At 42.3% G+C, this 24927-nt stretch overlaps 1 protein-coding gene across 1 annotated transcript in view; it reads right to left on the reverse strand.

Annotated features, from left to right (window-relative positions):
- Positions 1-2215: 2215 nt before the first annotated feature.
- GRIN3A (glutamate ionotropic receptor NMDA type subunit 3A) overlaps positions 2216-24927 on the reverse strand; it is a 66922-nt gene continuing 44210 nt past the window's right edge. The window contains 6 exon segments of the mRNA XM_050329800.1: positions 2216-3750; positions 6926-6999; positions 7794-7958; positions 16760-16911; positions 18524-18639; positions 19828-19973. Of these exon segments, the coding sequence (XP_050185757.1) occupies positions 3414-3750; positions 6926-6999; positions 7794-7958; positions 16760-16911; positions 18524-18639; positions 19828-19973 (990 nt within the window). The 3' untranslated portion in view covers positions 2216-3413.

Raw genomic sequence — 24927 nt, forward strand, 5'->3', positions numbered from 1 at the left:
GTGGCCAGCAGGAGCAGGGAAGTGATCCTTCCCCTGTACTCAGCGCTGGTGAGGCCGCACCTGGAGTGCTGTGTCCAGTTCTGGGCCCCTCAGTCCAGGAAAGACATTGAGGTGCTGGAGCAGGTCCAGAGAAGAGCAACCAGGCTGGTGAAGGCACTTGAGCACAAGTCCTGTGAGGAGAAGCTGAGGGAGCTGGGGTTGTTTAGCCTGGAGGAGGCTCAGGGGAGACCTCATCACTCTCTACAACTCCCTGAGAGGAGGTTCTAGCCAGGTGGGGGTTGGTCTCTTCTCCCAGGCAATCAGCAGTAGGACAAGAGGGCATGGTCTTAAGCTCTGCCAGGGGAGGTTTAGGTTGGATATTAGAAAGACGTTCTTTACAGAGAAAGTGATCAGGCATTGGAATGGCCTGCCCAGAGAGGTGGTGGATTCAGTGTCCCTGGAGGTTTTTAAGACGAGGCTGGATGTGGCACCGAGTGCCATGATCTAGTAATCCCAGTGGGGTTGGGTCAAGGGTTGGACTTGATGATCTCGGAGGTCTCTTTCAACCCATAATTCTATGATTCTATGATTCTATTCTATGAAACTTTTGTGTGTATGCTGGCCACATTGAGACCACTCTCGTCATGGTAGGAAAGAGATACTTGAAACAATCTGGATCAGTTTCACATAGGAGATTTGGAAACTCCTATTTTCTCTTTCCTTATCAAGAAAAATGTTAGTGGTTTGTTTTAAAAATAATAATTTTTAATAGTTTTCAAGCTAATTTTGGAAGTCACTGAATTTCTGTCTGTGCTTGTAATTTAAACATTGAGAAACAGTGAAAATTTTAGATGGTCCGTTGGCCAGAATGGGTAGAAATAATGCAAATAATTAAAAACTTAACAGGACTAGAAGCGTGGGGGTAAAAGTAAAGGGGTGACAAGTATTATCAAATGTCCCTCTAAATTCAGAGTTTTAGGTGACAAAGAAAAAGCCTTATCTCCAGTCTCCAGTGCACCCTCAGTCACAGCAAATCCTCCCCCATGACATGTCACTGACATCCATGGAAAGCTACAGCAATGTTTTCTGTCTTCTAGGGAATCAAGCTGGAGCAATAACTGAAGAAAATAACATGCCAAAATACATCTCTCTCGGGCAGCAATAATTAGATCTTCTCCTGAAAGGTTCTAGCTGGTGCTGCGGTAATTTGGAGCAATCCCTATTTTACATTTGACATGGGAGCAGCCCCTCAGGCATCCATCAGAAATGAAGATATTTGCATAACATTAATTATTAGGTGGTGAACATTCTTACAGTTATATTTTTGGCTTTAAAGGCAGGCTCATTTTTTGCAGGATTGGGTGTTTGGGTTGGAACTTTGAGGCAAAACATATTTGTGTTTAAGATACTAACATTTTCAGTTAATTTTACTTTTTTTAAAATTTATTTCTGTGCTTATTCTGTGGAGATAAGGACATTAAAAACTTGAGAAAAATACTTGTAAGATTAGACTGAAATCTTTTTTTCCTAGTGTTTTAACTAGGAGAAGCAAGCAGTGTTTATCTGTTCTAGGCAAGTGCTGTTGGAAGTTGTGACGTACCAGGTGCTACACAAATAAAAAGCTCTTCCTAATAAAGCTAAATATCCAAATGAGGGAGGGAGGGGAAGGAAAGGCAACAAAAGCATCGTCAGTGGCTTGCCCACTTGGCTTATCAGGAGCAAGGAGAGCAGGGACATTCCAGGTCTCTTAGATGTGCAAGGCTGTGGATCCCACCTTCTTGTTTTATATTCTGATTTCTCTTTCCTGTGTTACTGACTGTATTAAAAGGGGTAGACACACCTGCTGCCCAAAATCAGAGGCCAAGGACTGAGCAGGGAATAAAATATGAACTCCTGATGAGGCTAAGTAGTCATTAGCTTTTAGAGGTCCGTGCAGAGCTTTTCATTTGCAAGAGATTTTTCAAAGGTTAGAGGTGCAAAAAGGTAAAGTGTCTTTTCCAGACCCCAAAATATAGTTTCAGATCTGCCTGTAGCATTTTAACTGTGCCAGACAAGAACATCACCTTGGGCAACATTTATGCAGGTGGCTGGAGACAAAGGGAGGATAAAAGGTATTTCAGAGACCAGAGTTAATTCTGACAGCGTTACAAAACATTCTTTTTCTCTGTAATATGGGATGGGTTGGGAAGCAGTGTTTAAAAATGGATAGAAATCCTACTCAAAAGACACAATCAGCTGGGTTGATGAAGTATTTATTCAGATGTTCAACAGCTTACCGGTCCTTCCCCCCCTGCCCATCATCCAGGTAGGCAAGGGCTCCACTCGGTACATTGCCTTTGAAACCACAACTCTCATTCTCCTTCATCTGTAGGGAGGCCTTTGCTCCCCAGCTCTCATTCTCCTTCATCTGTAGGGAGGCCTCTGCTCCCCAACTCTCATTCTCCTTCATCTGTAGGGAGGCCTTTGCTCCCCCCTTTCACTTTGATGAAATGAATAATGGACAAGATCCCCTTTGTGTCACCTCGTCTGTGAGAAAGAACCCTACTATAGCTGAAGACAGTCATTATTAAGGGAGTAGTTTCACACTGGCAAAACACTTGACTTCTTGAGGTAAACACTGATTTACAGTACTGCCACCCTCTCTTCCCCCTTATTCTTGCTCTGTGCCACTGTGAATCCATCCCTTCAAACGTGCTGGTGCAGCTGTTTGCATGGCTGCTCCCTGGGTGCAGTGGAAGCCAAGCCTGGGCTCAGAAGCAGACGGAGGTGGTGGTTTGGTTTTTTCCAAGTTATTTTTTAAGCTGGGTGAGTTCCTTCACCACAGTCTCAGAGCAGCTGCATCTGCATTTGTGCTGACAGAGCTGAGGGAATGGTGTGTACTGAGTTTGCCACCAAGAGTTTTGTCTTGTGACCCTGTGCCAGGAGGGGAGGGACTGCCAACACAGAACTAGCACCTGGCATAATGAGGCATCCGTGAGGAGCCTTCACATGAACAGAGACTAGACCCACAGATAACACAACAAAAATGTACCAACAAGGGACATGCTGCCAATGAGCAGTTTACATTTTCTTCCTTTTTTTTTTTTTTTTTTTTTTAATCTTATTTTGAATTAATGCACAGAAAGGGCTGAAAAGGTGGGAACCTCACTGTACTGTCAAGTGGAGGAATGAGGAGCTCTCGCTGTTTGGATGCTCCTTGTCTCTCCAGGCCCTTGGGAATGGCTAGTGTTTTCAAGGAGAATGAGAAACTTGCTGTGAAAAGAAGACTCAAGAGGGTGGCAGTGGCTGTGGGCTGCTGCAGTCCTGCTCCTGTGAAGAGCATGTTGCCTGCTTTATTTTTGCACCCCTTTCTGGCATTACAAAAGTGTGTTACAAATTTCACAGAGGAACGGGGGGAAAAGGAAGAAAAGGTGGAAGGGCCCAGGTGTCCTGGCCTAGGGCTCTGCAGTCCTGTTTGTCCTCTGATACTCTTCCAGCTCTGATTTCCTGTCCATGGCGAGCTGCAGCTCCTGCTTGATGATTTCGATCTGTTTCTCCAGCTCCGTGAGCTCCTGCATCACTGAGGTCCTTGCAGGGTTGAGGGACTCTGCTTTGCCATTGGTGGTTAAGGAAGCTGGGGCCTCCCTCCTCACCTGTGGCAGGGGGATGTCCTGGTGCTGATGGATTGTCACCTCGTTCTGCCCTTGGTCCGTGCAGATGTATTTTTTCCGGTGGCAGTTGCCCAGGTTGGCTGTGTTCCACACGGCATGCTGGCTGTTCCCTATGTGGGACCTGAACAGAGAGATGGGGGTTAATGCCACATCAGAGCCTGTTCTTGTGTGTGTGCAGCCCTCCCCTGTGAGCCATCCTACTGGAAAAATATGAGGCTGCTGTTACATATTACATGGAAATACTATCCCTTTATCCCTGGAATTATCTTTTCTTGCGAAGCACAAGTCATGGGAGTGAATGACCTAATTTTAATGATTAAACTGCAGCAGAGACTAGAACAGAACCCTAAATCTTCCCCAAAATTGTTTGTTAGTTATGAAATTACAGTCCTCTCTGCTCCAGCTCGGGAGAAGGCAAGTCCTTCAAAGCTTTATGAAAGATTCTGTGGTTGCAGTGCCCAAGTGTATTACAGTGTTAGTTGTTTGCATGCTCTGTGCTGGCTTGGGCATTTACTTGCATGGAGTAAAAAAAGAGACTGCCTTGTGTTGATGTGGAGTGGTGAAGAAGGGGTGCCCTTCGGATTTGAAGTCATGGAGAGCTACTTGCACTTCTAAGGATGGACACAACGATGTGCTGTACCTAAACCGTGCAGGTATGTTTGTGAGCTTCCTGATGGAACAGAGAGACTTTTAAGTTGTCACGTTGGGGGAGAAATTCCCATTTGGGAACTTTTGCAAGTGCTTCAATTTTTTACCTGCAAAAATATTTCTGTAATATTACGATTCCAGAGAATTTTTCCCCTTTTATTTAGAGGGAACTTTGCCACCCTCCCAAATCAGTGCATTTCCCAGGGTTCCTTCCCAAACAAAGGAGCACCCTGTGGCCTCCACTCTCCAACTGGAACATAAGGAAGCATAGAGTTCGCTGTTGTGGGAGAGGAACCTTAGCTTTCCTACCTGCTTTACCTTTGGGATAGATCTGTGTGCATTCATTTTAAAAAGTGAGGTTCAAACTCTCAAGTTTAAAAGTGCTCCATCATAGGGGTCTTCTGTGGGTATCCTGGGACAAAACACCTCTTAGTGTGAGCTACCAATCGGTAGGTTAAGGAAGGAGGTTAACATTTCAGGACCAGGGCTGCTGAAAACAGTTGGTTTCAGGAGGAGTCTGGAGCTGGGAGTAGATACTTTCCTTGCCTGCCTCCAAAAAAGGAAGTTGGAAATGTTTTCAAAGAGACGGGATGGCAGAGAAGAAGGAGGGGATGGGTTTCAGGCAGGAGCAGCAGCCCCATCCTGGGTCACAGCTCCAGAAGGCTCAAGTCTTGTGCTAAACTTGGATGTGTGTTTTGTGGTGCAAATTAATGCCCTGAAGAGATGAAAACAAGTACCTCTTAAGCAAGTTTCAGACAGGGAACAGGATTAGCCTGGCAAGTAGAAACTGGCAAAGTATCTTCAAGGCCAAGAGCAGAACTGCATTTCTACACAGGCAGCAGTCTAGACAAGGCCACCAGTGACAAGGGGCTCAGGTGCCCAAAACTGCCTCCGGCTATGCAGCTTTGCAGAGCCCAAGGTCCCAGGGGTCCTGGGCTCCAACTTGCTTTGGAGAAGTACCACCTGTCTCAGAGAAGCTGCAGGCCTTTGTTTTTCTCAAGTATCTGTAAGTATTTCTCAAGTCTTACCATTAATCCATGGTGTTTGATACGTTTTTCTCTAGTCTTTCAATCAAAACAGCTTTTTGATAATGTGTTAATAACCAGCATAGCTTCTGCTGGTGGTGGTGCTTTTGTCTGGGGGTCTCGGCAGGTGATTTTAACAAGGGCCAGAGTCCACAGTTAATACTCAAGTTTCACCAAGTAAATAAAATCGATTACAATTTGCTACTGATGCTGAGCAGCTCCCCTAGTTTTTGGAAACTTTGACCTAAAAAAACCCAGTGGATTTTCTTCCATGAGGATAACAGCAGTAGCATAATGCAGATTCTTTCTACCTCTTTTCTACATCTTGGTGCTTTTAATAGCTCTTCAGTCTCCACCAGGAATAAAAAGAAAGTGTGATAATGTAATTGATGTGAGAGCTCTGGATTGTGCCTTGCCACATCAGTGTTCATGACAAGCTGGACACGTGTTGAGTTAAAATCACCATAATTCTGTGCAACCAGCAACTCAGACCACGAGAAGAGCCAGGACAGGGGGTGTGTGTGTGTGTGTGTGTGTGCCTGCACACACACATGGACTGAATGTTATGTGGGTAGAAGTTTTTGGACAGCAGCACATCTTCAGTCTCCATGCCGAAACAGTATTTGCATGGATCTTTTTCTAAGCCATTCTCTGTGGGGCTTATGGGCCATCTCCTTGTGTTACAAAATTTCTGCGCTGCTCAACACCTGGCAGATAATTCAGCTGGTGCTTTTTGATCCCTGTCTATAAACAGAGGAAATGAACTGCACACACTTCTGCATACCTGTGCGTACAAAGGCAGTCTAGGACCTTATAGAGGCTTACTTCTTACTTTTGCTGCCATTAGTGCAGGAATGACAAATAAGCATAACATATGTTTACATCTGTGGGTTTCAGTAATACCAAACATCCATCAAGAGCCTGGAAGACTTTTTATAGTCTGTGGTTGAACTTACCTGTAGAAAAGCAACACTGCTGCCTGTGTCCTTAAAAAGTGCACTAATAATTCTGAGTTACTGAGCAAATGCATAGTTTTAATACAATGCCTTGTGTTCCTGGTAGCTGTAGATAAGATTGTCTCCTCTTCAGAAGACACAGGCTATGAAAACAAGGCAAGGTTGCTACCTACTTTTTTTTCCCAACAAGAGTTGTTCGACACAAAGGTTTCTGAAAGGACTCCATTTTCCACTTCTCAGATTTCTTATTTCTCATTCTAAAAAATAAGAAAGCTGAAAGAGTTTCTAACATACTAGTGCCTGATCTCTCATTCACTGTGAAGCTTTCAGAGGGCTTTAGTTACCTACCAGTGCTTTAGTATGTGAGTAATTAATTACCTAAACAGAAGGAGAGTGGACTTAGACTGCAAAGCCTGTCTTTGGAATGGGAGTGCTTTTATTAGCTGTACGCAGAGTCATGAAAAAAATATTCTGGGTTTAATACTCTCTATTGCAAAAAATGAATTTAATTCTGCCTCTCTCCCTCGTCACTTCTATCTTGTTTCCTTTTTTTGGATTCTATTATCTTTGGGGTGCATTAGACCCATAACTAGATATCCAGACATGACATATAAAAATTCAATTTAATTTTTATAGTTTGTGCTTTAAGGCATGGAAAACTTCCCACCTCTTTTCAACTCGTTTTTTCTTAGGCTGACGTTTTTCTTCAGTAAATGAACTGTTCAGAGCACGATGTAACCTCTAGAGGGAAAAGAGGAAATTAAATTAGTAAAACCAAGATTAAGAATAGCTCCACAAATAGGTAAACAATTTGGGCATTGTGTGATGGACCTGAACATAAATTATTTTCCAACTGAAGAATACAAGCTTTGTCTGTCCTTTGTCATTACAACAGATATGTTTTCCTGTAGTTTCCCAAGGAAGGGCAATCTGAAAGGCTGACAAATAGTTTGCAAACCATCTTTGGTGTTAAAATTCCTCATTAAGAAAAAAAAGAAAAGTGTGTCTTGGCAAACTTCATTATGTTCTAAAAGATTCCTTCCACTGTGAAGCTTTAAAGCAACAGAAGGTCTTCCCTTTTATGCCTTTTGCTGCAAAGTAACTTCTTCCTTTAGAGCAAATATCTACAGCAATTCTGTCCCATTAGTTTCTCTAGAATAATGAAGGAGGTTACCCAGCACTTCCTGCATGGATCAAAAGTTTGGGAACCTGTAACAGTGAGATAAAATGTTCTGGTTAGCCAGTTCAGGATAAGAGCACTGTTGCTTCTGTCATCCAAAAGGGCTGTGAGGTTACAAGTGCAAATGGAAAAGTCCCTCTGTAAGCTTTGCAACTGTGAATATTTGAACTGTTTCCTCTGTGCTTCCCATTCCATCATTAGGTAAGCCTTTTCAAGTTCCAGAAGCTGCTGGCACACTTCAAATGTCAATCATCAGTGCTCTTAATACCTTTTATACCTTGTTCTTGTCCAGGCTTTCTTAATCAGCCACAGGATTACAGGGTCTTCTTTCACAAGGTCGCTTTTGAATACGTACCTGACTTGTATGAAGCCAGTACTTCATCTTGGATTTCTTCTTGATTCGTGGCAGGACCAGTCTGTACACAATGTGTTCCCCAATGGTGGTGAGAATGGACAAACCAAACCCAATGCACAACATTACAAAGAGCCCTGAAAAATGCTTGATGCCCATTTGCAGTGTCTGTGAATAAAATCAAAAGGGGAGGTTAATGCAATAAGCTGTCAGTGTACTGTCACAGATGCTTTGTTTTCTCCTGTGGAGTGTGGTCTGACTGAATACACAGTGAGGTAATAAAACAGAATAGTCTGGACACAGTTCACAACAAAGTATTTCTGTGCTGCAGAGAGCTTGTTGTTCAGTCAGAGCAGAGAACCTGTTTTGGGAAGAGAATCAGCCAAAGACCAAGGAATTTATGCCATTTCCCTAATGAGATGACGTGTTCAACACGTACAAGAATCCATTATTTGTGGTGTCTTTGCATTTGTAAAAGCAAATACTGCTTGACAGAATACAGTCAATGAACTGTAGAGCAAGTCCTTCATCAGCAGAGAGCCAAGATTGACTGTTCACTGTGTTTTCTGGGAATTGATCGTTAACTTCCCCTTTTTGTGCTTTACCCTTGAGGGAGGTTCACGGAGAAAACATTATGAAACAAATGGCACAAACATGGCACCTCTCCACTCCTTACATTAACAGGACTGAAGCTGCGTTTGTTGGGAACCCCAACTGCAGTGATGAAAAATGGGAACACTCCCACCCTTTTCTGCTGACCCACCCTTTTCAGGTAGGGTAGGAAGCCTTAATTAACTTGAGTGTCTTATTGGCATCATTCATGTTTGACCACCAAGAAACCCTGTACAGCAGCAATCTGTACCACAAACACCTGCTCTGCAGTGGGTGGGTCAGGTTTGTGTGTTACAGATAACCTTAGTACATTTATGCTCATGCGGCTGTAACTAAGCTGTGAGTTTATCAGTAACTAAAATCTCTTGCTAATAATTACTGCCCACACACTGCTATAGAAATATTTCCAAGAATACAAATTCTACTTGTGCCTTCCTCTCATACAACGTTATTCCCCAACTAATAAGAAAAAAGAAGGAGAAAACTGCCTGGGTAGAGTTGCATGTCAGAAGATGGCACCTGCAATGCTGTTACTCTGGACAACTGACATGATGTGTACCTTGTGTTCATTTGGTAGGTGGGTAGTGGTGGGTACTGTGCTTTATTATGACTATCTGTGTAATCCAGAAACTGTATTTATTGCAGAATATCTGTCAAGTGTTACTATGAGGTGGTAATGGTTTAAACCACTCTAAAATTGAACTGTTTGACTGGAAGTCTGTGTCACCTGTTTCCTTAAACTGACAGCAAAGCCCAACTTTTAGCCCAGGTAGCATAAAATCAGAAAAAGGTCCCATGTCTGAGCTCTCTCTCAGAGGTCTCAGAGCTGAGACCTCAGTATAGCCCCAAAGGCAGAGGAGATCTGCTAATGTTTGGTTGCTGTATGGTATGGAGCACTTACACTGCTCGGAGAATAGGAACTCACTTTAATGTATTATCATGAAACTCCAGCCATTCAAAATAATAATAAAAATCCCTACTGTTGTGGGGATTCCTGCATTCTGAGCCTCCTCCAGCCTGAGATCAGTGTTTGATGCCACTCCAGGACTGCTGCAGAGAGAAAACTTGGCCAGCTCCTTACATGAAAAATAATTCCCTTGTCTTCAACAAAGCATCTCTGATTTATGCTGATGAGGGTCTGGCTCCCTGTCCTGTCAGCTCTGCAGAATTGTTTTCTGCCTTCCCTGGAAACAGGTGAAAGAAATTCCAGCACTGTCATCTCAAGTGTGGTTTTCACTTGTAATGGATAGCTTTTGAAATTGTCCCAAGCAAGACATCTTTTCCTAGGAAAAGAAATGCCAAAACAAAGCATCAATAGTATTTCATCTAGCAATAAAGAAGATAATGCATTGAAAGAGCTGCCTGACAAAGGTTGCATAGTAGAGGGAAATTTTTCAGATTAAATTAAGTGGGAAAACAGGTAGGGGAGAAATAATTAGCACAGTGTATTTTATGGTGTATGGAGTGATTATTTATAGCATTATCAGTACATTTACATACTACTGTAAAATGGCTGTTTATCAGCTGTTCATAATTACTGTAGCTACACATGTTAAATCATAAAGGAAACCATCTAATAGAGGCACCTCTAATTGTCATTGCTTCAAGCAGATTTGAGCAACAAGACCTACTACTTATTTAGTAGGTTATGTGTGTATTTTTAGGTGCTCATATAGAATATATGTGGAAAGAGCAAAAATAATCTAGATTCCCTGCATCACTGCTTTCCTTTCTTCTGAATTTGAAGGGGCCAGGGGAATGGGTGTGTATGTGTTGGGGTATGTATTGGCAACAGAAAATAAACTAATGAATTTCTCTACTGCAATATCTTACTATATTTTCTTTTTTAAGGAATGAAAGCCCATAATGTGGTGTATTCTGTATTAAGCCAGGATCAAAATACAGTCCTTGCTCCAACTCTGTAATGATAAATTCATGAGGTAGCTCCTCGTGTTTTAGGACAAGGAACTCAATTACACCCATGTGGTAGGAGCAATAAGCAACCCTAGTCAATCCTATGATGATTACAGCTAATGGGTGCTAAGCACTGCAATTGCAACAGCCTGTAAGTTGATTCCCACTTGCAAATAGGGAAATTGGCAGTTTCAGGAAAGCGACAAATACAAGAGCAGAACTGGAGATATCCTCTTTTTTATATATATCCCTGGAGAGACTTTTCCAATTTATCAACCCGTATCTGCAGTTGCTACCTAAACATTTCCTGCCTAAACACCTAAACATTTCCTGCTGTCTCCACTGTAGTTTTATGCCCTTTTATTTTTTTTTTCTTTTTTAGCCCTGAAGAGAAGCAAGGGGATAGAGAGAGATTCTGATATTTGTGCTTGCTTTGGGGCAGGGAGCAGACGAAAAACAGCACTCAGTGATCTCAGCATTTGTTTTCATGGGAAAAGCTTCTGTTTTACTCCCTATTGCAAGAGACTGTAAATGCTTTACTGTCACTGGTTGTACTGAATAAGCCATCTCTGACTCATTAGAAGCTTGTAAAGATTTCTGTGGATACTCTGAAGGTTGGCGGCACAGCAGAGATATTGGTGCTACACACTCCTGAACCTAAACACTAAATAGGGATATCGTGTGTGTGTTATCTATAATAAGAAGTTATATTTTTTACTGCATTTCCCCAGTAAGAATTTTAAAAAGCTTTGCTGATATCAGGAAGGTAAATTTTGCAGTGCCTGTGTGAAGAAGGAATTATCAGGGATAAATGGGTATGAAGGGCAGAATTCTAAACTCATTTACACATCTCAGTAGGATTGCAAAATCCTACCAATGCTAATGCTTCTGTTTAGGTAACTAACTGGTATTAAAACATGTCTCTCTCCATATTGTGGCATTTCTTGTAGCTGTGGAGTATCTTTTACTTGATTTTCATTCTTATGGCTTTCTGTGCTCTCAAAGAAGTGGCAGGATCGAAATAATACATATTTAATCTCTTTAGGGAGATTATCCTTAGCAAAGACTGGTGACCATGACTTTAGGATTTCAAGTGCCAAATTTCAAGATACTGTAAATCATTGTTTCGCATTAGCAAGACAAGCTCCTTTCCTTCTTGTTGTGAGGACTTTGGCACAGAACTGGAAAAATACTCCATTTTGTAATAAATGTTTTCTTTCAATTCATCCATTTTCTAAGCACTGTCACTATCTCCTCAGACAGTAAACTTTTTGTTTGTTTGTTTTTGTTCGTTTGTTTTCAGTTTCAACAGACGAATCTAAATATGCTCTCCTCCCCAGACAGCCTTATGTGCAGGCTGAAGAAATTTTCTTGGCTTCAGGATTTTTTTCCTGTTATTTGTGTTTGTTTTTCACACTCTGGTAACAAGGTACTGTGCAAGGTAACTGATGGGCAGCTGCTGTTCATGAGCACAGGACAGTTTTTTTCCTCTGTGGAAGTGTCTGCATGTCCTTCCCTTGACACCTGCAGAGAACCAGGGAAAAAGTTAAACCAGAGCTTCAAGGTAAAGGCTAGAAAAGATACTGTGGAGTCATCAGGGGACAGGTGTTAACAAAAACAGGAAACTCTTGGTTGAACTTTAAGGGGACAAGGCGAAATGCAGATCAGAAAAACACATTTGCTGGGTGACAACTGGACAAAATCATGGCAGGATGAACAAGGCACTGTCTAGTTGTGCCTTTCATGTCATACGGAGGCCAAAGATCGCCAATTCAGGCAGAAGCCATGGTGAGTTTAAGCAAGTTCCTTCAACGACTCCAGAGAAGAGCCATCAGTGGGTCCCACCATTAATGAGAGATGAAAAGAGGATTAGTCACCAACGCTGGAGGGAGTTAAAAGACAGAGATATGACACTAAGGGTGGTGGGCTTTGCAGTGCTGGGTTAATGATTGGACTGCATGATCTTAGAGATGGTTGCCAACCTAAATGAAAAACACTGTGTACACAGCTTTTCCCAAAGTATGGACATCTTTAACTAGACCAGATTGCTCAGAGCCCCATCCAACCTGGCCTTAAACACTTTCAGGAATGGGACATCCACCACCTCTCTGGGCAACCTGTGCCACTGTTTTTCCATTCACCCTACAAAAACCTTCTTCCTGCAGTCTCTCCTGAGCTTGGGTGGAGTTAACGGGATGGAGAGAAAAGTCCCAGGATCCTGGCTCCTTCTGAAGAGGCATTAGTGAGAATAACAGTAAGGTAGAGGAATGGCTAAGTGTACTGTATGAAAAGTGAAAACCAATTACATTGATCATGTCCAGATGTAACATGCGCAAATACAACTCTGCCAGTCCCTCTTCCATGCTGCACGATGCTCTGCCCTAAGTGGGGACCTACCAATTTTACCACTGAGGAATTCCTTTGAAACTGAAGTATGACAATTTAAAATCAGGAGTAGTCAAGAAATACTGTTACTAACTAGCACTCAACATGAACTGCTATCCACAATTACCTGTGGTGGAGAGGGTAAGATGGAATCACTGCAGCAATTCATTCCAAGCCTGAGTTAGCTGCATTTCCCATGGATGATCCAATGGGTGCCTTGGGTAAGTGGTTTTGCTGAAGAGGTTCATACAAAACATCAGAGTCAAGCACTTCTGACCTCTGCACTTTCAAACTCATCTTTATTGGCATCTCATCTTGAGGAGTCACCTCAAATCTTCCAGCCCCAGGCTGAATCATACCTTTTCATAACAACTTTGTTTTGAAGTGCAACTTACGATGAACGAAGTGTTTGTGCAGAGAGAGAGAGATGGAAAGAGCAGGCAGTGAGTTCTGCCACAGGAAATATAATTTCCCAGTGTAAGATTAGTAAAAAAATTATGAGTAGGAAAATAAATCTCAAAATAAAGCAAAAGAAAAATTAACCTTTGTGGGCAGGAGTGGCCAGTAGTCTCAGGTACAACCTAAAGAGGTAATGACAAAAAGAGACGATGGATATTCTACCCATTTAAAGGCTATACTGCTCAGTATTTCACTTACATATATTCCCATTTTTGGGTCATTACTCTTGGTCAACAGGTGCACTGTGTCACAGGCCAAATTTATCAAAGAGACATAGAAAAATACTGAGCCTTACTCTAGCTATCAAAAGGCAATTGCTGGGTCTTACTTTGGTATATAACCCCTGTGAATGACTACCCACTGAGAAGCTGAGACTTTTTCAAAAATTATCTATTTCTGTGTTGAACACTGTCCACACTTCAGTGAATCTGTTAAATGCTACTGTGACTGACAGCAGGGAGTTAAATAACAGAGATTTCTGGGTTGTACAGGAGTTTAAATGATATAAACCAACACAAGGTAAGTCCCAGAATAATTCCCATGCTTCTTGGATGTAACAATGGGGAGAGTGTCCACTGCCTAGTTGTTTAGTTTAGTAAATCTGCCCCAGCTATGAAATAGCACATCTTAAAATCTGCAAGTTCTTAGTCAGGAGAGAATGGATGAAGAGGAAGGGATGCACATAGGAGTTTTGTCAGAAGATGGATAATTCAGGCAGAGGAAGATCTGGACTTAGCAAAGCTTACCAAGGCACAGACTTGCAAGTGGTGTGATTTTTCTGCTCCCTCTTTCTGATTGCGAAAGGACCTTTCAGTATGTGAGGAACTGTTAAAGGTCTTTGAGTGACTTTTTAGGTTCACAGAATACTGGAATAGTTTGGTTTTGAAGAGACATTAAAGACCGCATAGTTCCATAGGCAGGGGTGCCTCCCTCCAAAACAGGTTGTTCAAAGTGCCATCCAACGTGGCCTTAGACATTTCCAGTGATGGGGGATTCAGAGATTCTCTGGGCAACCTGTGCCAGGCCCTCACCACCTAAAAAAGTGATTATATCTCATCTAACTCTACCTCTTTCAACTTAAAGCCATTTGTCCTTGTTTTATCACTTCCATGTCCTGTGCTTGGGATTGCCCCAACCAAGCTGCAGAACCTTGCACTTGGCCTTGCTGTACTTCATGAACTGAGCCCTTCAATTCAGTGACCTGAACCAGCCTGTTGGACCTTATTTTCTGAACAAAACCTCAGTTTTGCACGTTGGGTTAGTGCAATTATACATTTAATAAGTACTATGCTCCGATAACCAGCCCTGGAGCAGCCAGACCTGTCCTTCTTTCTGGCCACCACACAAAGTTACACTCAAAAAACTGAATTACTTTAAAGCAGAACACATCTTCCAGAACTCTGGGTTTGCCTCAGAGATCATGTACTAACCATACCTGTACAAGAAAATGGTATGGTATTGCCTCCTATTTTTACACTGCAAATGTCTTTCAGAAGAGTAGCTGCAAAAATGACATGCCACCTATCAGATAATTTTCTCTCCAGTTTGAATGCAAGGTTTAGTCTCTCGTTGCTCGTGTTTGCTTTTCTCCACAAAAACACAAACTCAATTGGTTTTATAACATGACTTCTGCAGTTGGCCCAGCCAGGGCTGATTTTCTGTATTATTGTATTTGCTATGGCAGGAAAATGGTTTCTGTTTCAAGACACAGTCATGAGAACTCAAGGCTAAGAGCAGTAGTCTTCAAATTGTTTTTGATCACACATCTCTGTTGGGAACTTTTTGAGCATGGATCTCTCCATATTTATACCTATTTACAATTTTTATATATATCTATAAAAAAACTTAATTTCTAATATTTTATTCCTGTAGCCCAGGGAATCATCTCATGCCTTCCACTAGGGGCTGCATCCAACCAACTCTACAGACCACTAGCTTGAAAGAGCAAACATATATTCTGGGAGAAAAGCAGTACCAATTAAAACTGTATTTTTAAATGGAACTGATTCTCTGTCTTAGCTATTTCCATAGGAATACAGAGCATACAGCCCTCGATACATCTTCTGGGATAAGACTCTCACGATCAGAGGAAGCTCCTTACGTTTCATCTCTAGGGAATTACTAGGGAAGTATGTTTTCTCTGCTGTAAGAGTTTTGAGTTTTAAGACAGTTGAGATAATTAATACCATTACCATCTGGTAATTTTCCTGAGATTTAATTCAAAAGATCATGTTAAAATGTAGAGTAACAAGAGGTTATTGAATGAAGGGCTTGTCACGAACAGATATATCAGCTATTATAAAAAGGCAATTCCCTTGTTAGATGATAATATAATCTTCAGAATAAGCTAAATCGGAAATAGCAGTGAATACACACTTTTGTTTAAATATGCTTTCTTGTCTTGAATTAATCACAAAGAAAGGAAAGAAAAAATTGAATAAATTGAATAAAAATAAATTGAATTTTCTTCTATGAACGTCTGATGTTAAAATATAATTTGTTTTATACTGACACAATTGTAATGAAAAAGTAAAAAATGTAGTAAGACATGCAGAAATACCCCAACAATCATTGTATTAAAAACACCAAATACAAATTTCCATTGTAGTATCTCTAAAAAACGCTGGCCTTCTAGTGATTTAGTCAGCAGCCAGAGGTTTTCAGACAAGATGCTCAGGTGACCATTGAAAAGTGGGTGCCAGAGCCCCAGGAAACTGGGATTCTCTTTTATGGGAGAATGGCCATGCCACCACCTCCTCAGAGAGCAGAGAGCATTTGTTTGGCATTTGGCTGAGGGCTCTCAAAAGGAGAGAGCAGAGCTTTCACTATGTTTTTTGTACTAGTGAGAATATATAACCTACCTTTTTTGGCAGACCTTGAGACAAAGGTCTATGCTTTAAGCATTACTGGAGCTTTTGATTCCTCAGTACTTCATCCTTTTTTAGTTGATAGTCTAGGAACTTAACAAAAAACTGATATTCTGATAAGAGTCTTCTTTTTCTCATAAATAATGGGCTACATCTTCAGCTGCCACGAGCTGGCACAACTCCTCTGATTTGTTACCGGGACATAAATCCATAGAGATTTACTTCCATTTCCTCTAGATCTACATAGAATTGAGACCTATTTCCCCTCTGTGCTTAGCATGGTACCTTAGCACATAATTTCCAGGCTGAAATCCTCTCTTTGGTACAATTAGCTTCCATGTTAGGAAGTGGTCAGGGTGTATTAGAAATTTGGGATGTACTGAATTCCCTGTCTCTCTGTGGAGGGTGATACACACATATCTGAGTGCAATCAGATAAGTTTGCTATTCGGTGGGCCAAATCATGGTTTTTAATGTCCCTATTTGTCTCCAGAAGAGCTCTCTGACACATAAACTGCACACCCAACTCAGCAGCATAGTCTCACTGATGTTTTCTCATGCTCTGATCTGACTTCTGCTGGGATTGGCAGCTCTTTCTTTTGAAGTCTCACACTTCCCTTCAGCTGCCACCCATCTCTGTCATGTGGACATGTCCACTGCACATTACAAATGAGGGGAAATAGTTGCCAGCTTGAACAAATCCTCACTTAGGTGACCCAAGTTCACCACTCACCTCTGTGACAGCAAAACTTCTTTTCCCACATGGAACAACCTTGTACCACTTGTCGTGCAGAACATCCATGAAACCATGGGATTTATACTGGCTGATCAGTTCAGAGATGTTCGAGGTGAGCGGAGAGTTTGGGGGAAGGCCAATGCCATATCCTAGAAGGAAAAACAGTACAGTCATCTATCTCTTTCTTGTTTGCTTTTTGCTAAGTAATGTTGATTTCAGCATGGAAGATCAAGCTGGCATTCTGTTTCAGTCAGCCAGTTCAAACCTGGCTACTGGCTTACTCTGGACTGAGAATGCTGAGACAAGGCCTTTTGCTGTGCAAAAATAAAGTCATTCAATATAAACAGGATATGCAAATTCAAAATTATTAAGGCCATGAAAGTAATGTGCAGAACTGGAAGTTAAAAATTTAAAATGGAGGTACAGCTGGAAAAATAAATCTGTCTTGTCTCCAGGAACACAGGCTTTTGCATGCTCTTCCCATGGGTTCTTTTTTTGTGTCTTGTTTGAGAAATGCTAAAGGGCCTCAATGTCACATAAACCACTCTGTAATGCCTTTACATTGTCAGAGCAGTGGATGTGACTGTGGTGTCAGATGTGACATTTTCTTCCTACGCATTTTCTGATGAGGAGCCATATGCATGTAAATGTGTATGAAAGCAGACTGCATTGTTATCAGACAGCAATTTAAAGCCTGGGGGCTATGCTTTCAGTTCATGCACTTCTGCTCTGGCAGTAATAGGGACCTTCAGATACTAATAAATACAGCTTTTAGCCCATGTGCTGTCTTTCACCACGTTGAAGTGCTGGTAAAGGACTCAGTGTAAGTGAAAATGAATTCACTAAATCTGAATATAATATTTCTATTTGCAGATTCTGGGATTTGGCTTTAGAAATTCTAAACAAATACCATTCATGCCTAGAAGACATGCAGTTGCATGCAGAGATGTCCTGCCAACTGCCTGCAGAGATTTCTTTCTAGTCTACTGTGGATTTTTTGTTTTTCAGTTCAGAATTCTGAATTTCAAACTGTCTCGTTAAAAAAACCCTCAACAACACAGGAAGAAAGAAAACACCCCTGCAAATACACAAGCAGTGAGTTTGCCACGACAGTGGCTTGCTTTTCAATGAGGGATGCAGGGATATGTTTATCTACAATGCAATAATCTCCCTTGCTGCTGAGTTTTTTGAACTGTGCCTAAATATATTTGCTAACATTGAAGGATTTGCTTCAGAGAAGGCACAGCTAGGATGAATATCACTTTTTCTGCATACTTCTTTTGTAATTGGGTGATATGAAGTCCAATCACACAAAATCATATAGTTTGGGGTTTATTTGTGGATTTGGATGTTTTTTTTTTCTATACTGAAATCTGATTTACTTGATTAAAAGTTGTGGAAGCTTTTGGTTTCTTTCAGTAGACCTGACCTTTCTGAAAGGGAAGATTTATCAGGTTACAGGTACATGGTGAAACATGCAACTGCTCACACACAGATCCTTCCACGGATAAGAACCCCTTCCACTAGACCAGGCTGTTCAAAGCTTCATTCAACCTGGCCTTGAAACAAATAGTACAAGAGATCTGAAAGCTCAAAAACTGTGAAAAAAGGGCTGACGCTTTCATTCTGCTTATTCACCGAGGGTTTTACCACAATCCTCCCACAGTTTCACCCACATTCTTTCACTGAGAATACCACATCACAAAATAGCAAATGCCACACGTGAGAAACAGAGCAGTATGTCATAAAACTGATTATTACCTTCAATGGCAAAGGGTTTTCCCACAGTTAGAAGCTTGCAGTCAGCATCTATTGATACTTCATAATCTAGGAGTGCTTTATCCATGATGAAGGCATCAAGTTTCTCTGGATCATGCCTGTATTCAATATTAAAGTCACAATCATCTCACAGTCTAAGACTCAGTGATGCTCACTGAACATTTATCTATGCAATTCTCTGCAAGATTCCCGTATGAAAACAGAGACAAGGACAGTCTTTTGCACATCTGGACTTAAAATGAAAACTGATTTATATGTTGAAGGAAGGAATTGTGCATGAAATGCAAAATTTTGTGCATTTAGAGCAGTACAGACAGTTTAGGACTTACTTTGCTCCCAAAAAATACCACTGCTGTGAAAGATGGAAAACATTGCAATCTGTTGGACTGCAAGCCAGTTGAAAGGTAGCACAAAGATTTTTTTGAAAAGATTAGAAATTGCTAAAACACTACTTCTGTCTTGATTTGTGTTGTTAAATCTACTGGCATTACACCAAAAACGCAAGAGGATAACTCACTCAAAGGTATTCCTCCCCCTTTCTCCTTCTTACCTTCTAAGGTGAATTCTTTCCTTCACCTGATTCAGCTTTTCTCTATGTTCACTCTCCATGGACACAGAGGAGTGATTTTTACTAACATAATAATTTCTGAACAGCAAGCATGTTTGCATAAAATTGTGATACAAAAGAACAATTACACTGCCTGTTCTCATCTGATCCAAGGACTGCACCCTTGATTCCTGTTCCCTTAAAAATCTGGGTATTCTCCTGATGTGATTACTTTATTGATTTCAATTGATTGATTCCAGTGTAACTCAAAAGAACTGCTATGTATCTTAATTATCATTAGGAGAGGTCTGGGAAAAATACATAAACAGGAAACAACTTCTGATGAAAAACTCTCAGGCCATCTATTAGGCAACTTCTATGAATAAGACAAATCAATTATTGCAGGCTTATTATCCACTGTTCCGTTTCCTGGATGAGTTGTGTGACCCTAGACTGTCAAGCACAAAAGTCTCTTGATTCCCTACACCAAGAAGACTTGGTGTTTATTAGTTTTCAGTAGCCTAATGCTTCTTTTATTCATCTTAATGACAAATTAAGGTTCCTGTCTGAGAACCTTCTTTCCTCCCACCATGCTGAGGAACCTCAGTGGGAACTTTTGCTTGGGCTGTGATGTTTTGTGGGATAAACGACACAGCAAGCAGGAAACCCGTCACCATATCACTGCCATGCCACCTCACTGGCCAAGGGACCAGATGTGCTGCTGCATGCAGAGGCTCACTTCAGGTAAGCCACTCCATCCGTGGTGGCAGGGACATTGTAGCGCCGCATGTACTCGTGCATCTCTGGGAAGCTCTGCCTCACATAATCCTCTGCGCTGCTCTCCCGCACGGTCCCGAACCGAAACCCTTGGGATGGGTGGTGGAGCTGAGGAGAGGAAGTCAGAAGAGATTAGCAGAGTCACTTGCCTTCATCACATCTGATGTCTTGGTCTTCTACACGTGAAGAGTTGATCAGAAATTTTCAGCATTCACAGGCCTGCCTCTGATCCTCCTTCCCCACCCCAGAAAAACTTGGAAAAGACTTACCAGGTGAGTAAACTCTCAGGATCTTCTTCAAATGTTAAAAGCATCTCCCATGACATGCTCTGAACACCCAAACCAATATTGCGATTATCTTTAAAACTGGTGATGTTTCAGGAGATGTTTCAAGAAGCCTCTGGTTTGGCTACAATCCACTTTCTGGGGCTCTGAGTAGCCAGTAAAGGACACACAGTCTGAATTTATTTCAGCAAAATGTCTTTTACTGACTTCTTAAAGAACCTTTGCCTTCTGCAGAAGGGTAGCACCCTCAGTTCATTTTTAGAAGCCTAGACACCATATCACAGTCTTTGTTGCCATTCTTCACAGACAAAGGACTGAATGTTGTGTACACCAAAAAACTGCCCCTGCCAGTTTTGAGGAGGAAGAATTCTCCTCTACACAGCCCAGGCTGTAGCAGGCTATAAACACACAGACAGTTTTTGCAGTTTTCTGTCCTGGCCTTTTCACAACTGGCTCCACCCTTTATATTTAAGGCACAAGTAGTCTAGATCAGGTTTCACAGACTTGTATTTCTGAAGTGCCCTGTTTGTCTTTGGAGCATTCAGGGACTCCTGGGGAAATTCTTAAGCTGTCAGGTAGTTCCCTCCACTATGCCAAGCACTTCCTTGAGCCGCCCAAGTGCTGCCAAGACATACTAATTGGAAAGCCTTCAGCAATGTACCAGCCTCTAAAAGGTCAAACTTTCAGAGCACAGGAAGCCAAATAAGGCTAAGGAAAGGCTGAAGTAGTCATGCTCTGTTTGCTCATGGTCTTCACAGCAGCTTGCAAAGATGATCTCACCATGGCCATGCTTGGTTTTGCAAAGACCAAGCAAAGAGGTCTTTTCTAGCAGTCCATCTGGTTTCTGCACTATCATCTTTTTATGGTTTTGTGTGTTCCTCTACACTCTGCTGTACAAAGACCATTCCCACTCTTCTCTTTAATGACCCCATGGATAAATGAGTATTCTTAGCTTTTTTAAGGGTAACACAGGTAGGATGTAAACTCACAGTCACCTAGTTTAGTCTGAAAAGGAACAGACAATGGTCTTTTGGATGGTATTTTGATGTCCTGGAAGCTATGGACATACTGTATTTCTGGTATTACCTGGAAAGTGGGCAGGTGGTCTCCACATTGTGCTCTGCTGATCTGGTCCTTGTGCTGCAACCCAGGAATGGCATCTACAGCTAAATGCAAGACTGTGGGCATTTGAGGCGTTCCAGACTAGATGACTACAGACAAGCGAGGCAGTGTGTGCCGCCATCCAGAGCTGGCCATAGGAATGCTGTGCCAGAAGGACTGTGGGTGCAGAGATAAATGTTCTTGCTTGGGAGTGTGGGAGCAGCATTCAAGTGCCAGGAGACATAAATAACAGAAGCTGGGCTGTGACAATACATCATGGACACTTCCAGCACAATGCTGTCAACACAAGCTAAAGATGACCTGCTTAAAGAATGAGCCTGGAGTGGGCTAAAGCACTCTATGTCCCAAGAAGCTCATTACCCCAGTCAGTACTAATTTTTTTAGGTTTTATTTCTTGTCAGTTTCAGTGAAGAGACCAAAAATCTCATCAGGACTCGACACTGAACCATCATCCAAGTCAAGTTAGGTGTTTGTTGTGATGTTTGTGGCCAATTGCAGTGCAACATCTGATCTGCAGATAAAGTCTGACTTCACTGGAAAGCATCTCTCACTCAGACTGTCACCAGTGTCTACATCTAGCTAAATATTTAAAACTCTATGAGGAAGGCTAGCGTAAAGACAGTGAACTGCACCTCTGTGTAGTTTTCTATCCCAAATCCTGTACTGCGAACTGCCCACGCTTTGCTTTGTGTGGGCGCTTTGTCAAATATCACCACAAATGAGGACAAAACTGGAATGTGGATTAGATCAAAAGTCCATCTGGTTTAATATCTTGTCTCTAGCAACACCATATGTCTGGTGGGAAGTCTTGGAAAGTCTGTGTAAGGGAGTTATGCAGGGATCCCTTGCATCCAATGCTCAACCTGCTTCTGGTAATCTCCACTTTTTCTATAGCATCATTATGTGTCTGCAACTTTATATTTGATGAACCTTGACTCCTTTTACAAGGGATAAATGTTAATAGTGTTTTAATCCTTTCAGGACTGTTTTCTACTTACTGCTGCATATACACAGAGGAAATGGTTTGCTTGCAGCTAAGTGATAACAGTGGATTGACAATGCAAAATGCTGCCAAAAGCACTTCACTGCTGATCTGCTGAGAATGCTAAGGGTTGCTTGGTTCAAGAGAAGATAAAATCTTCAAGATGGAAATAAGATTCATCAGTTGTCACTGCTGCTTTCTTACTTTCTGTAGTCCTTTCCAGGGAAGATTATGTGAAAAGCTGAAAACCACAAATATCTGTATTTCAACAGGTTAAGTAAATGCCGATCTTCCTGTATGTCTTGCCTTATTAATTAATTATATATATATATTTTAATCTTTTCTGTTTCTCATGCTCCGTTTCTTTTGTGTTTCTTTTATTTTAAAAGTTCTGTATTTAAAAGTCCTGTTTTCTAGAAGCCAGTAATGGAATCCTAATGCCTAGGCATTCAGAGAAGTCATGAACTCTGAAAAATCAGCAGTTAAAGAATCAAAATTTGAAGAATCAAGAATGGATTTGATACTTTATTTTTTTTAAAACTGGTTGTTTAGGGGAGACAGTTACTATATTTTTTAATCTGTAATAGCAAATATAAAGGCTATATTATTAAGGAAAAATAGCTGTTGAAATTATAGATATTTCTACTATGTGGAGACTATAATTCTGTGTATATACTCTTTTTTCATTCAAAGCTCAGTCAGTATCAAAGCTAAATAACCATCACAAAGCAGGTAAATGACACTAGAAACTGCTGACACCTGGAGATTTGCCAGTGATTAAAGTACAATTAAAATAAATCATAGAACCATAGAATCAGCTGGGTTGGAAAGGACCTTTGAGATCATCAAGTCCAACCTTTGATCCACTACCATTGTGGTTACTAGACCATGGCATTAAGTACCACACCCAGTCTCACCTTAAGAACCTTCAGGGACAGAGAATCCACCACCTCCCTGGACAGCCCATTCCCATGTCTGATTACTCCCTCTACAGAGAATTTCTTCCTAACATCTAATCTAAACCTTCCCTGGCAGAGCTTAAGCCCATGCCCCCTTGTCCTACTGCTGATTGTCTGGGAGAAGAGACCAACCCCCACCTGGCTACAACCTCCTCTCAGGGAGTTGTAGAGAGTGATGAGGTCTCCCCTGAGCCTCCTCTTCTCCAGCCTAAACAACCCCAGCTCCCTCAGCTTCTCCTCATAGCACTTGTGCTCAGGTCCCTTCACCAGCCTCGTTGCCCTTCTCTGGACCTGCTCCAGCACCTCAATATCCTTCCTGAACTGAGGGGCCCAGAACTGAACACAGCACTCCAGGTCTGGCCTCACCAGTGCTGAGTACAGGCAAAGGATCACTTCCCTGCTCCTTCTGGCCACACTGTTCCTGATGCAGGCCAGGATGCCATTGGCCTTCTTGGCCACCTGGGCACACTGCTGGCTCATGTTCAGCTGCTGTCACTCAGAACCCTCAGGTCCCTTTCTGCCTGGCTGCTCTCCAGCCACTCTGTGCCCAGCCTGTAGCGCTGCAGGGGTTGTTGTGGCCAAAGTGCAGGACCCGGCACTTGGCCTTGTTGAACCCCATCCTGCTGGAATCAGCCCATCTCTCCAGGCTGTCCAGGTCCCTCTGCAGAGCCCTCCTGCCTTCCAGCTGATCAACACTCCCTCCCAACTTGGTGTCATCTGCAAATTTGCTAATGATGGACTCAATCCCCTCATCTAAATCATCGATAAAGATGTTAAACAGGACTGTGCCCAGCACTGATCCCTGGGGGACACCACTGGTGACCGGCTGCCAGCTGGATGCAGCCCCGTTCACCAGCACTCTCTGGGCCCGGCCATCAGCCAGTTCTTAACCCAGCACAGAGTACCCCTGTCCAAGCCATGGGCTGCCAGCTTTTCCAGGAGAATGTTATGGGAGATGGTGTCAAAGGCTTTGCTGAAGTCCAGACAGACACATCCACAGCCTTCCCCTCATCAACCAGGTGATAAAAGGAGATCAGGTTGGTCAGACAGGACATGCCCTTCCTAAGCCTGTGCTGGCTGGCACTGATCCCTTGTCCATCCTGTAGGTGTTCTATGATTGGACTCAGGATGATCTGCTCCATAACCTTGCCAGGAACTGAGGTCAGGCTGAGAGGCCTGTAGTTTCCCAGGTCCTTCTTCCAGCCCTTTTTGTGGATTGGCGTGACATTCGCAAACTTCCAATTATCTGGGACCTCCCCAGAGAGCCAGGACTGTTGCTAAAAGATGGAGAGTGGCTTGGCGAGCTCTTCCGCCAGCTCCCTCATCACGCTTGGGTGGACCCCATCTGGTTCCATAGACTTGTGAGGATCCAAGTGGCCCAGCAGATTGCTAACCGTTTCCTCCTGGATTACAGGGGGCTTTTCAGCTTCTTATTTCTGTCTACAAGCTCCAGAGGCCAGTTGTCCTGAGGACAATCTGTCTTACTGTTGAAAACTGAGGTAAAGAAGGTGTTAAATACCTCAGCCGTTTCCTCATCTTTGATAACTATGTTCCCACCCATATCCAGTGAAGAATGGAGGTTTTCCTTGTCCCTCCTTTAGCTATTGATGTATCTGCAGAAAGACTTTTTGTTATCCTTAACAGAAGTGGCCAGATTGAGTTCAAATTTTGCCTTCGTCTCTCCGATTCTCTTTCTACAAGACCTAACTATATTC

Source organism: Myiozetetes cayanensis, unplaced genomic scaffold, assembly GCF_022539395.1.
Source record: "Myiozetetes cayanensis isolate MyiCay16 unplaced genomic scaffold, myiCay2020 scf4, whole genome shotgun sequence".
In the NCBI taxonomy this organism is placed as follows: domain Eukaryota; kingdom Metazoa; phylum Chordata; class Aves; order Passeriformes; family Tyrannidae; genus Myiozetetes; species Myiozetetes cayanensis.